The 13033-nt window shown below is 42.0% G+C and overlaps 1 protein-coding gene across 4 annotated transcripts in view; it reads right to left on the bottom strand.

The window, feature by feature from the left end:
- LOC120724642 (disks large-associated protein 2) overlaps window positions 1-12361 on the bottom strand; it is an 83031-nt gene extending 70670 nt beyond the window's left edge. Inside the window, exons 1-2 of one of the 4 annotated variants that reach the window (XM_040016921.1) lie at window positions 12053-12181; window positions 11426-11480 (exon numbers count right to left, since the gene is read on the bottom strand). In XM_040016921.1, the coding sequence (XP_039872855.1) occupies window positions 11426-11480; window positions 12053-12070 (73 nt within the window). In that variant the 5' untranslated portion in view covers window positions 12071-12181. Of the gene's footprint in view, window positions 1-3183; window positions 4938-11425; window positions 11672-12052 lie in introns of those variants that run through there. The other 3 variants (XM_040016920.1, XM_040016919.1, XM_040016922.1) reach the window with 3 other exon arrangements.
- Window positions 12362-13033: the final 672 nt, after the last annotated feature.

The following is a 13033-nucleotide window of genomic DNA, read 5'->3' as shown; positions in this document are numbered from 1 at the left end:
GGCCTAAATTCGATGTGAGAGACTGATAAAATCGTAGAGAAAACAATTGCTTTACATTATTGCTCCTAAAAGTGATTCTACAAGCTACGGAATGTAGTTAGTTTTTCACAGAACTGCACAGAGTGCTAAGAAAAAATTCCTTTTTCACTTGGCTGTATATCTGGCCCTTAAACTCACCACATCTGACATCATCTGACATTGGGAAATCCCCCTTTCCCAAATTTGACCTTTACTGAAATAGAACTCGACATCCCTGGCCTACATGAAACCTTTGCTCCCCATTGTCTTCTTCTGCACAAAGCAAGCTCTGGATGGTCCCATTTAAAACAAGTCAAAACTAATTTTGAATTCAGAATTCTTTGAAGTAAAAGAATATCATGTCAGCTGTAACACGTGTGGAAACCAGGTGAACTGGAAACATTACATGTATAGAAGAAGAATAAATATTAACAAATTCTGGATCCAAATGTCGTGCAGTCGGCCAAGAAACCGTGGCTGAAAGAGAAAGAGACGTGAAAATGTCCATCTAAAATCCATCATGGAGCAGAGCAAACTGAAGCTTTTGGAAAAGCCCTCACAGTTCCCCTGATCTGAACACCATTAAAACTGTGTGGGTAAATCTTAAACATATTGTGCCTGCAAGACAGCCTAAAATAGCTCAGAACTGAACGTGCTCGGCAGAGAAGAGTAGGAGAAAACTCCTAAATCAAGAATTTAGAAAAAAAAAATCTTTCCAGGCTACAAAAAGCCTTTGCAATACAAAAGAAAAAAGAAAAAAAAAGGAGACTTCAGATGATGTTTCAACACTCCAAATATGAATTACCATCCGGTGTCAGCAGTCAAGAGCACTGTTAAACCGATTATGGTTGAAATGATTGAAAAATCAGTCTTCCCATCCAGGTGTTTGTTTCCTAACTCAAAAACCCCCGATGTCAAAATTCGTGGAAATTTTTGGTCTTCAAAAAAGACTCCGAATCATTTTTGTAATCACATGAGAACTGATTTAACAACGCTGTTGGGTCAAAAGTCAAAATTCTACATGACACTCAAGAATCTCCACATTTAATAGTTTAATTTCCTTGAAATCTGACTAAAGTTGTAAAAGAGGTCTACATAGGATTAATTTTAATGTTTTGACCACCTGACCTGAATCTGTAATTCAGTCTTGCATAACACAGTATCATCATCAAGCAGGATTAGAAATTTTGTGAGCACATCCATGCTCTCAGAGTGCTAAACCCTGAGTTTTATACTTTGTGGTAAAGTACTTTTTCACTTTCATGTCACTAGGGTCAATCTAAAATGCCAACGCCACAGTGAGAAGTTAGTTACTTTGGCTTAGTGCAAAGGCAGTAGTAAATGGGAAAACTTCTAGTGTGGCTCTGTCCAGCAGTAACAAAGTAAACCTAACAGCATCTGTGAAGCCCGCTAATGTACGAAACTGAAAATTTTCTGATGTTCGTAAAGGCTGGGACAAATTGGCAGGAGGCCGGTATAACTATTACATGTCCAGCCCAGGGAACAGTCAGTTTTTATGTGTTGGTTCCAGTCCTTATGCTCAGCTAAGCCAATAGACTGTGAGCTTCATCCATACATTTGCTGTTAAGACATTATAGTGATCAATCTTCTACTTACTCATAACCAAGAGCCAAAAAACCATTAACCAAAATGTCAAAGTACTCCTTCTACCATCAAGAAGTAACTGGCAGAGACTGTCCAAGACTTTCATATTCACATGTGTAATTTACATTATAGCCTCTGGGGGCTGCTGGTGGAGCTTGACACTCTTATTATGGCTAAATGAAGCATTTCAGGATGCTAGTGTATCTCCTGGAGAATCAAAAGGAGGGGGAAAAGCCGCTTGGGAGCTGAGAGAAGCTCAGACTCTGCTCCTTTGGGATCCTCCCAATGCCGCACATGACAAATGACCAGCCAGACACCTCGCTACACCAGAAAGCAACCTGATTCATCCTGCACAGCTGTCAGAGTGCGCCGACAGGTTTATCTCTGTGTACAGTGTGTGAGAAATGAGAGCTTATTGCGAGAGAGCACATAATATGTACAGATTGTGCACATGTGTGTGACTACAGATGTCTGCACAGGATGTTTCATGGTGCCAAATGCAGCGATGAAAGATTTGATTCTGCATCCAAACATAAATTAGCAATAAATGCACATATATTTTTATCCAAAACGGGTTTTCTGCAGGACACTGTGAGAGGTTTTAGCTCGCAAACACACAGACACGCACACACAGAGTCCTGATGCTCTGTCTCACAGCAGAATGCAGGTTTTGGACACATTGCTGCAGAATCACCTGGTCTCCATCTCTTATTATGATATTACAAAGACACTGTGTTTGAAAGGTGAATGTGATGAAGCCTTGTTTGGTCACTTCCAGGTTCGGGCTTTGCAGAGTAAGACCTAGCATGTTACTGAGAGACTGAAGACTTGCACCATTCAGCTGTTGGCCAGCAGTTTTTCCAAATCAAAGAGTGATGGAGTAAATTCTCCTCCACCCCCCTCCTGTCCTCTTCCACCCTCCTGTCAGTACCCTAATTCCCCCTTTCAGTGCTTTCTTCATCTGAAATTCATCCCCATCCATGAAAAACGGGGGATTAAGACATGCAGAAAATGACGAGATTTTTTTCCTCTCTATCGCCAAACTGTATCCATAAAAATGATTACATAATGATCAACTATTGGTACCACTGAAAAAGACAGTCTGTCAGTTATGCTGAAGCCACAGATTCTACTGACATTTGTGGCCATAAGGAGATCGATAGAAAGCTTTTTGGCCACACTGTAAAGATGATAATCCCCCTGTTACCCATCGAGAAGGCTCTGGTTGAAGAGCAATCCCTGCCACCCTGTTGGATTCTGTCACACACAAACACACACATATGAATGCACACACACCTGCATGGATCCCTGTGACTGCTGAGGGGAAGAGGTGCTTTTCCTAAAACCTGAAGACAAATGTATTCGTCTTTGAGAGCCTCGTTTGATTTCTTTTCTGTCCGATCTGATGTGATAACTTCTCATCTACCTGTTAAATTCACACTCTCACTCGGGGCTGGAACAGTTCCACAGAAAACGTCTCGAGAAAAAGCAAAACAAAATAAACCAAAAAGAAAACAGTGGGCAAGAAACATTTCTCTGGATGAGTCTGAGTCTTCTTACCTAGTAGCGAGTCTATGCTCCGGAGACATTTGAGCACATATGCGGCGCGTCTTCACACGATGACAGGGAAGCGGCGGACAGTCGGGCAGAGGTGTGTCACATCTGAGAACGGAGGGGGGGGAAGCAGGATTTCTCCTCTGCTTTTCTGATCCTTTCTTATCTCTTTCCAAAGCCCTCAGAGGAATGGAGCAGTGACATAGGAGGAAGAAGAGGAGGAGGAGGAGGAGGAAAAAGAGGAGGTGGTGGAGGAGGAAGAGGATGAGGAGGTGGAAAAGGAGAAGGAGGAAAAGGAGGAGGAGAGGGAAGGCTGAGGAGGGAGCAGTCTGCCGGGCTGGGCTGCTGTGGATCACCTGGAGCAGTGCTGGGCTCCGCATTTACTCCTCCACTGCAGCAGTGCGAGGCAGAGGCGCGAGCTGCATGTTGCTTCCACAGATCACCACAAAACAAGGACACGGAGTCTCCATCTGCTGGATTCAGGATTCTGCAGCTCTGTTGCTCCACACGTTGCTATCCCCATCAGCATTCACACTCATGCTGTCCCTCTTCCCCTCTGGGTATCTGTCTGCGTTTCTCTGTTTTATGGTTTTGCTTCACTCTCCTTTTCCCTCTGAAAGGGCTTTATATCGGTTCACAAATGCCATGATATCAAGCTCTCAGCTTCCCAGGTCTGTGTCCTCGCATGGACTGGTGCATGTGGTCACACGTCTGGTACTCTTGGTAATAAAATGCCAAGCTCAATAAAGCCGCAGCCAACCTCACGCTCTCCCTGCGATGACATCACTCTTCCGACCAAAAAGGAGGGAGTCGTTTCCTGGTCTTGCCGGGGCCCTGCTTACGTCATGAAGATCAGACACGTTTCTCATGCCATGTGCAGGTGTTCAATTGGCATCCCCTCCATTGAGAAAGTTAGAGGGAAGCGAACAGGCTGCAGAGAGGTACACGCCAAAACTAAAGGTTTCACTTCAGGCCAACGCGACACCAGCTCCGACCAAATTACCTCAGCCTCACACATTTCAAAGTCCTGACTTCACCTCTGTTCCGAACTGAAGCTGCACATTCTGAAAACCAGCAGAGCACTTCGTCTCCAAGTTCAGCCGCCCTCACATTCCCCTCACGTCCTCCCTCCTTCGCCAGCCTTTTCTCTGTCCTACAGCACAGTGTAGCTTCAAAGGTTGAGAGACAATCTTAGAGATGAATAAATCCAGACTGAGGAAGGATGAGCTTGATTTTAGGCCCAACTAAAGACTGATTTGTATTCTCAAGAGCAGAGCTGCCGCTCAAGATAAACATGATCGCACAATGCATATGAAAAATTACATGTAAGCAGCAGTGCAGATAGAAAAAAAGGCAAGCTTAATACACAAAGATGTAAAACCCTAATTATGAGCTCAATCAAAAATGCTGTGATAAAAAGTTTTCCATGTGTGTGCAGACTGACAGCAACTCAAACAAGGCTGAATCTGGCCACATGCTTATTACAGTATATTTAGAAATGTTAGATGTTAAGTATTCCAACACGCTCAAGTTACGAAACCTGTGGTTTCATTCATAAAATCAAATTGAAACAGATTAGTGTTTGCCAAATCAGTGCGTACACAAAGACCTAAATTAGCTACAATTACAGGGAACCCTTAGATGAAACAAACTGAGCAATATGAAAGTAAATCTAACGAGGAATGTTCCCTGCATTATAACGGACCCCAAACTTTTAGCTTTTACCCCCGAGGTTAATGCTGCAAACCAGCAAAAGCCATAAAACATGACTTTATCAACCTGATGAATTAAAAGTTTGATTCGAAAAGCATTAAACACTTTTTCCTGTGGTGATTTCACCCCAACTGTAAGGAACTGCTGCTTTAGTTAAATGATTATTACAGCTTGTAGACGACTTATAAAAGAGAGACACAGTAACACATTTGCTCCTAACAAATTTACTCATGCATATGGGATTACACTTACACAGAAAACACTCACTGTCTGCACTGAATTGTGGGAATGGACGGTTTTTGAAATACACCAGCAGTCATGTCAAAGCAGTAGTCGGGCATTTTATCAAAGTAAACAGTCCCACCTAGTGGTTTAATCCCGTTCTGACTCACAGAACTAAAAGAGACACGTTAAATGTTCAACATGCTCATTTTTAAAGCACGAGCTCTTTGTCTGACCAGAAGTCATAAACAGCATCACTGCCCACGATGCGTCCCTTGCTTGCTTTACATTCCTTAAAACGATGTGGTGCGCACAGTCATTAACAGTCTGCCTCAACCTTGAAAAAATGATGACCAAGGCATGATCAAGAGCCAGTTCTGCAGGTGGCTGATAAAGGAAGAAAAAGACGAAACAAAAAATGTTTTAAATCCTTTAACAGTTCTTTAAGTTACGCACATCAAACGGAGGCAGAGATGTCCTCGAATCTGTACTCCCTTCATCACAAGCTTTTGTGCTGACAAAGCCTGTAACATCACAGCAAGATCCTACACATGATTAACTCGCAGATAATCTCTGATGTGTGGCTGTGCTGAAACTCCGCTGTCAGCTCATTTGTAACGTAAAAGGACTATTTGAGAAGATGATTAACACATACATGATCATTTTTCAAGTATTTCAAATGCAATAAAACTTCATACATTAATTTTTTTTTTACTGTTTTTCTTTGTGTTTTTTTCCTCTGAGAGCATTTATGATTTGAAACATTAGGAGAACACCTACTATAGCAAATTGCACCTGCGGTATTAACGAGGAAAACATAAGGTAATGACTCCATGTAAAAGCAGTCAAACCCGACCTCAAAATGATCACTCACCGGCCGTTACACGCCAACAAACATGCTGAACTTTTATAGTGGTGTCGTGGGAATTATGAGAACACTTTCCTTTTTATTAATATGCTGTATTTATAACCAACAATTTAAAATTCACATTGAGTAGTATTCGCACCATTTGGCATAACCAGCTGTTTAGAGCAGATGGGCATGTTTTGCGTGAAGTCTATAATAAAAGAAAGGACCAGTACAGTTCAAAAATGAGCAGAAATCCATCCTGGCTGACTGTTCATTTCCTAAAAACAATATGTGTGACCGTCAGGTGTGATTAAAATGAGACAAAAGGTTCCTTAACCTGTAGTATGACACTCAGTGCCTGCTGCTTTACCCTACTGACAAAGATTTAAACTTCTGTATTTAGTCCTCTCATAGAACAGACATTAGGTCGATAAATAATTTTGTGCAGCAACTTAACTAATGTTCAAATCTTTTTTTATTATTATTGAGGTGTTGGTCCACCTGACTAATCTATAACCTGCTTCCTGCAGTTCCACCAAAAAAAAAAAAAAGAAAGGTGCAGGTGCAGACAAAACCACAAAGGTGTCAAAGGTACCAAGGGCCCAAAGGTGGAACCACTGCCATCAGAGGCAATGGGACAGCGTATAACTAATGGTTTAGAGATGCAGTCCCAAGATTCTGCCATGATTTTCCTACTATGAAAACTTCATGATGCTATGTCAAAATGTGGGCTTGTTCGCAAAGAGAAAAACATTATTGATCTTCTTGAGAATAAAGTCAAAACAGATATCTTTGTTCTCACCATCTAAAGCTACTGTAACGTACCATTTGTTGTGTATGGCAGCCACATACTGACCAGTGTGGACTTGTAGCATTGTTGGTGTTGAAGCATCACAACCAAATAGGTGCTCTCTGTGTTGATCAGGCCATCTTTTCTATTCAGTCTGTGAGAGCAGCCGTGACCACGGCCAGAGGAACTGTACTCACACGCCATCTAATTTATTCTTTGTCTATAATCTATAAATATACTCAAACTCATTTCTTCAGTATGATCTTCTTTCTCTCACTGTGAAAAATAAATAATTTCATCTTGGCCTTTGGCTTCAAACGCATCAAAGGAAGGGGTAGTGACAGTATTTGAGATTTGTGCTGATGTGAGCCAACATTTGATCATCTGCAATGCCAAAAAAAAAAAAAAAAAAAAATCCAAGAGAAAGGCAGAGGACCCCTGGAGTGCTTTTTCCTTGGATGGTGCTCTGTGCTCTGACCTCTGCCGACTTAAGGAGTCGTGCAGAGTTTAGCTAATTAACAACCAGCTCCTTTTTGCTCCATCTTCAAATTCTCAGCACCTCCCCCACACTATCCAGGGTTTGCTTGTTGTCTTTACCTCCTGCCTCTATTTTTTAAGGACCTTGGTGCATATGCAGTTGGCTCAAGCGCATGTCACATACAGACGCATGGTCAGGAGCCCTTGGTGTTTTATTTTTCATGATGTAAATAAATGCAACCAAAAAGTGACTGAAAATAAAACATGTAAATCAAACAAAGCTTTCAAGCAGGACACAAACCGCTGCCTGCTGGTTGCACGTCTTGGGAGGCTTGGCACATACACCAGAGGACACTTTGTGCCCATCTCTGAGACACCGGTGGCATTGACGAAATGGCAGTATTTGACGCCATGGGAATAGAATAGGTCGGCTCAGCACACAGAAAGGAAAGCAGCAATTAATCCTTGTCACTTGGGGTGACTGTTCTAACAACTGAGCTCATTTAAGAGCCATTTGAATTCAATTTTGGTTTAAAAAGTGATATTTTTACAAAAAGAAAGGATGAAATGGTTTCATGTAATGTGGAAGGTGATCCTCCTGGTGTCAAACGCACCACTCCAGTCTTTCAGTTAACTGTTTTGAGTTGATTGCGCGATCATTGCTGTTTTTAAACAGTCTCCCTTGCTCATCAGCACAATCCCCAACTGTGGTTCAGAAAAAAAAACCAAGAAAGAAAACCATGGTAGACCAACTCCTGCCGACCAAGCACCAATTACCACCAGTCTTGTGAATGTAGCATAGAAAATTTCAGTAAAACAGGCGGATACATCTCTGTTGGTGGAACTAATGAAGTCGATATTGTGTTTCTAAACAGATGTTTCTTCCAGTCTGCTGCATTTGTAAAATGGCATCTCCTTGCTAATAAACTCACCATATAAACTTTAAGTGATAATATATCGGTTTTGTGGCAAGCAAAACAAGTCAGATCTCCATAGAGTGTGCACCAATATATTTCTATATGGTTTACTAATGGTGAGAGTAAAACCAGGGATTTTCAGTCATTCTGTACTGTGCTAGGGCTCCCACGCCAAATATTTTTATTTTCATGAAAGATGTGTTGTGGTTCACATGCTCATTTGGTTGCTGGTGCAATTCCAGCTGGAGACACAAATCCCCTTTGAAGAATAGCTCTTAGTATGATTGAAGATGTTTGGTATTAGGTCATTGTGGGATGCAGACAGAGGTTGCATTTTACAACAGCATGCACATGTGTGCACTAGAACCACAGGACAGTTTTGGAACTAGTTAAGAAATACAGGGTGGGCCATTTATATGGATACGCCGTAATAAAATGGGAATGGTTGGTGATATTAAAGTCCTGTTTGTGGCACATTAGTAAATGTGAGGGGACAAACTCCTCAAGTTGGGTGGTGACCATGGTGGCCATTTAGAAGTCGGCCATCTTGGATACAACTTTTGTTTTTTTCAATAGGAAGAGGGCCATGTGACACATCAAACTTATTGGTAATGTCACAAGAAAAACAATGGTGTGCTTGGTTTCAACGCAACTTTTTTCTTTCATGAGTTATTTACAAGTTTCTGACCACTTATAAAATGTTTTCAATGTGCTGCCCATTGTGTTGGATTGTCAATGCAATCCTCTTTTCCCACTCTTCCCACACTGATAGCAACACCGCAGGAGAAATGCCAGCACAGGCATCCAGTATCCGTAGTTTCAGGTGCAGCACATCTCGTATCTTCACACCATAGACAATTGCCTTCAGATGACCCCAAAGATAAAAGTCTAAGGGGGTCAGATCGGGAGACCTTGGGGGCCATTCAACTGGCCCACGACGACCAATCCACTTTCCAGGAAACTGTTCATCTAGGAATGCTCGGACCTGGCACCCATAATGTGGTGGTGCACCATCTTGCTGGAAAAACTCAGGGTACGTGCCAGCTTCAGTGCATAAAGAGGGAAACACATCATCATGTAGCAATTTCAAATATCCAGTGGCCTTGAGGTTTGCATTGATGAAGAATGGACCCACTATCGTTGTACCCCATATACCACACCAAACCATCACTTTTGTTGTTCCAACAGTCTTGGAGGGATCCATCCAATGTGGGTTAGTGTCAGACCAATAGCAGTGGTTTTGTTTGTTAACTTCACCATTCACATAAAAGTTTGCCTCATCACTGAACAGAATCTTCTGCGTGAACTGAGGGTCCTGTTCCAATTTTTGTTTTGCCCATTCTGCAATTTCTGTGTTCCGATCTGGGTCATCCTCGTTGAGATGCTGCAGTAGCCGGAGTTTGTAAGGGTCCCATTTGTGAGTAGCTAATATCCGCCGAAGGGATGTTCGACTAATGCCACTCTCCAGTGACATGCGGCGAGTGCTACGCTGTGGGCTCTTGCTGAATGAAGCTAGGACAGCCACTGATGTTTCTTCATTAGTGACAGTTTTCTTGCGTCCACATTTTGGCAAATCCAACAATGAACCAGTTTCACAAAACTTAGCAAGCAGTTTGCTAACTGTAGCATGGGAGATGGGTGGTCTCGTAGGGTGTCTTGCATTGAAATCTGCTGCAATGACCCGGTTACTGCGTTCACCAGATATCAACACAATTTCGATCTGCTCCTCATGTGTTAACCTCTTCGACATGTCAATGGCTGTGAACAAAGAGAAACTTGTAAATAACTCATGAAAGAATAAAATTAAGTTGGAACCAAGCACACCATTGTTTTTGTTGTGACATTACCAATAAGTTTGATGTGTCACATGGCCCTCTTCCTATTGAAAAAACAAAAGTTGTATCCAAGATGGCCGACTTCTAAATGGCCACCATGGTCACCACCCATCTTGAGGAGTTTGCCCCCTCACATATACTAATGTGCCACAGTGTATCCATATAAATGGCCCACCCTGTATACTAATAGTAAAACAAGTAGTTAATTCACAAACTTAAACTTTGTTTTCTTGACAAAGAAGTTGGATTTAAAAAGGTCATTAAATGTTTTTCTTAATTTTCTGTCGTACATGCTGAGGACTCTCCTATTTATCAAATATTTACTTTCTATTGGTTTTATTTTCTATAAATTTAAGCTCAGTTTCCATTGTTATGCTGATGACACCCACCTCTAATTTTCTACCTTCCACTGCCCTCTGACAATCTACCTCCATGTTTGCCTTGAAGAAAATCAAACCTTGGTTCTCCTGCGATTTTCTCAAATTGAAAACAAAAAATGCTTCATTATAAGACCTTTCAACCTCTGTTAGCTGAGATGTAGTGGCAGCCAGTTGGGACTTTTTCTACCTCAGGTCACTCAACAATGCAAACTACTCTAAACTGACATTAACTGTTAACTCTGGGGTCTGAATTTTATTGCCTATGTTTGAAAATTAGTGGAAATATATTAAAAGAATTTGATTACATGGTTAATTAGATAATATATCCATCTTTGATCACCGTAGGGAAAGCCCATTCTCTGCATTTAACTCTACCTAAGCAGAAGAACTGGTGAGCCACCATACACCCGGGATCAACTCCAGCTATAAGCCAAACTGGGAGATCTCACTATTTGGGAAATTGTGAAAAAAAATGTCTTAGTGGATCCCTAGTGACCACTGTCTGCTAATGACACTGAATGTTTTGGCTCTATGGTGAGCCACAATGATGACCTAACTGCTTGTAAATGGCGTGTTAACACTCTGGAGAGTGTACGAGGGTGGATGTATGACCTTGTGTGAGATGAAAGTTTCATGACTGAACAGACAGGCCTTCTGTAACATGTGTTCACTCTTTCAGCTTGTTATCAAGTGACATTTGTGTTTCTAACCTAATCAGTTGCATGTCTATTGTTATTGATGCTTCCTCTGTTCTGTGCTGAGGTCTTCCTGCTGCTCTCCATGACTCCTTCTCGTGTCTTAGAAGTGCAAAGGGGGTCCCAGAACAGATTCATACCTCCAAATATGTCACTGCAGACGTAAATAACAATCTTTTGAATAAAGGGGTGCTGACATGAAGAATACCGCCAAAAAAGGAACAGAACAAGGAAGCTTTGAGCACTATACTACTGTATCATACCTTCAGACACACCCAGTGTACATCATGTTAAATGAAAAGCACTGCCTTTTAGTGAGGATGACATGTACTCATTAGGTCTGACTTAATCACCCCTCCCACCACTTACCTGAGTCCTTCTCAAAGAAAAGACAGCAGTGAGTCTGTAGTAGCCATGGTAACACCTGTGACAGATGAAAAGATGGATGACAGATATAGTACACTACAGCTGAGTCACTCCACGCACACACATTGACTGAATGGAGGGGAGCAATGGGAACATGTGGGCATACATAGACAGAAGAAACTTGGAGGAAGGAGCTGTGGGTCCCCTCCATTCACAATGGCTTTTCACCAAGGGAATAAAATCCACCCTAACACCACCCCACCCTCATCACCCTCCTCCCACCACCTCCAAACACATACATACTAATTCCCACACCACCTGACCCACAAGGTGCATCATTGAGTGCCACTGACTGATCGGTGTAGGAAAGAGGAACACCCTAACAAGTTAAACACCCCTCACACAGTGACTCATTCGCGCCTTGCAGAACTTCTGGCAGTTTCTGAAATGTACACTCTCAGTCTGCGCGGCCAGGTGCGGCACTCTGGCTTCAGACGATCAAAAAAAAACAACCCCAAAACCTCCATTAGATGCACCTGAAATCACATCCAGTAACAACAAGAAGAAAAACAAGCTGCGTGGCAGGCTCTGTTCGTGCACAAACACGACGATGCGCGTCTTCCTTCTTACCTTTTTCAGCGCTGACATCTTCCGCCTCAGAGAAGGTCACTTCTTCTTCGATAGTAAACGGGAGATAAATAAGTGGACGGCGATCATGTCCCCTGGTATCCGTGAAAATGTTCATTGCCTTGTTCGTTGGAAACATCTGCAGCGAATCTGTCGTAGTTTCCCATGATGAAGGCGGCTTGTGCTGTGTGTTTTCTTGTCCGACGCAAGTCCCGATGCGGTGGCAGAATTCATTCTTGGGAGATGACTTATAATGCACTGATGTTGTGGTCACTGAAAGCGCAGCTGCTCTTATGGAGGCAGCCTATATCAGACGCCATTTTTTACAAAGTCTGCACCCACAAAAGCCTTCTTGTCTTCCTCTAATGTGAGGGAAATGACACGAAACTTTAAATGCAAACTTAAAAGTAAAATGCACCAGACACGTAGACAGTCATATCACATTTAAAGAAAATGTATATACAAAGGGGGGAGTGTTCAAAATTACTGATGATAAGCAGCCAAATAGTTTGTGGAATCCAATTATTTATTGTGTTGTGTAGTTTAAAATATGTGTGACGCAAAGAAAAAGAGAGTAGCATCATTTTCATATTTTTTTACTCTGTCGTTTTATTTCTCTATTGTGATTATTTGATCATCAAAACTTTGTAGAATGCAAAGGCTTAAAAGGTTTTAAAGGGAAAAAAAGTCAAATCAAAAGATAAAAATAAATTAAGGAGAGAGGAATTCAAAAGAAGGTGCATTCCTACGGTAACTTTAAGTTACTGGGTGTGAATCAAACTCCTGCAGGGAGACTGCTGTGTCACTGGGCAACACTGCATGAAGGGGGTTGTTATCACTAGTGTGGTGGCAAAGCTCAAACTCAGCATTTATCTCCTCTTAAAAACATCTCAAAACTGACATCCAGGAGTCAATCCACACCTGAGCCTTACCTTTATAGTCGGTATCTCTCACCACGCTCACATTTACCTCTTTCTTTCTTTC

The sequence above is a fragment of the Simochromis diagramma genome, unplaced genomic scaffold (genome assembly GCF_900408965.1).
Source record: "Simochromis diagramma unplaced genomic scaffold, fSimDia1.1 OVJJ01000802.1, whole genome shotgun sequence".
NCBI lineage: Eukaryota > Metazoa > Chordata > Actinopteri > Cichliformes > Cichlidae > Simochromis > Simochromis diagramma.
The sequence above is the reverse complement of the archived record's forward strand: the minus strand, read 5'-3'. Positions and strand labels throughout refer to the sequence as shown.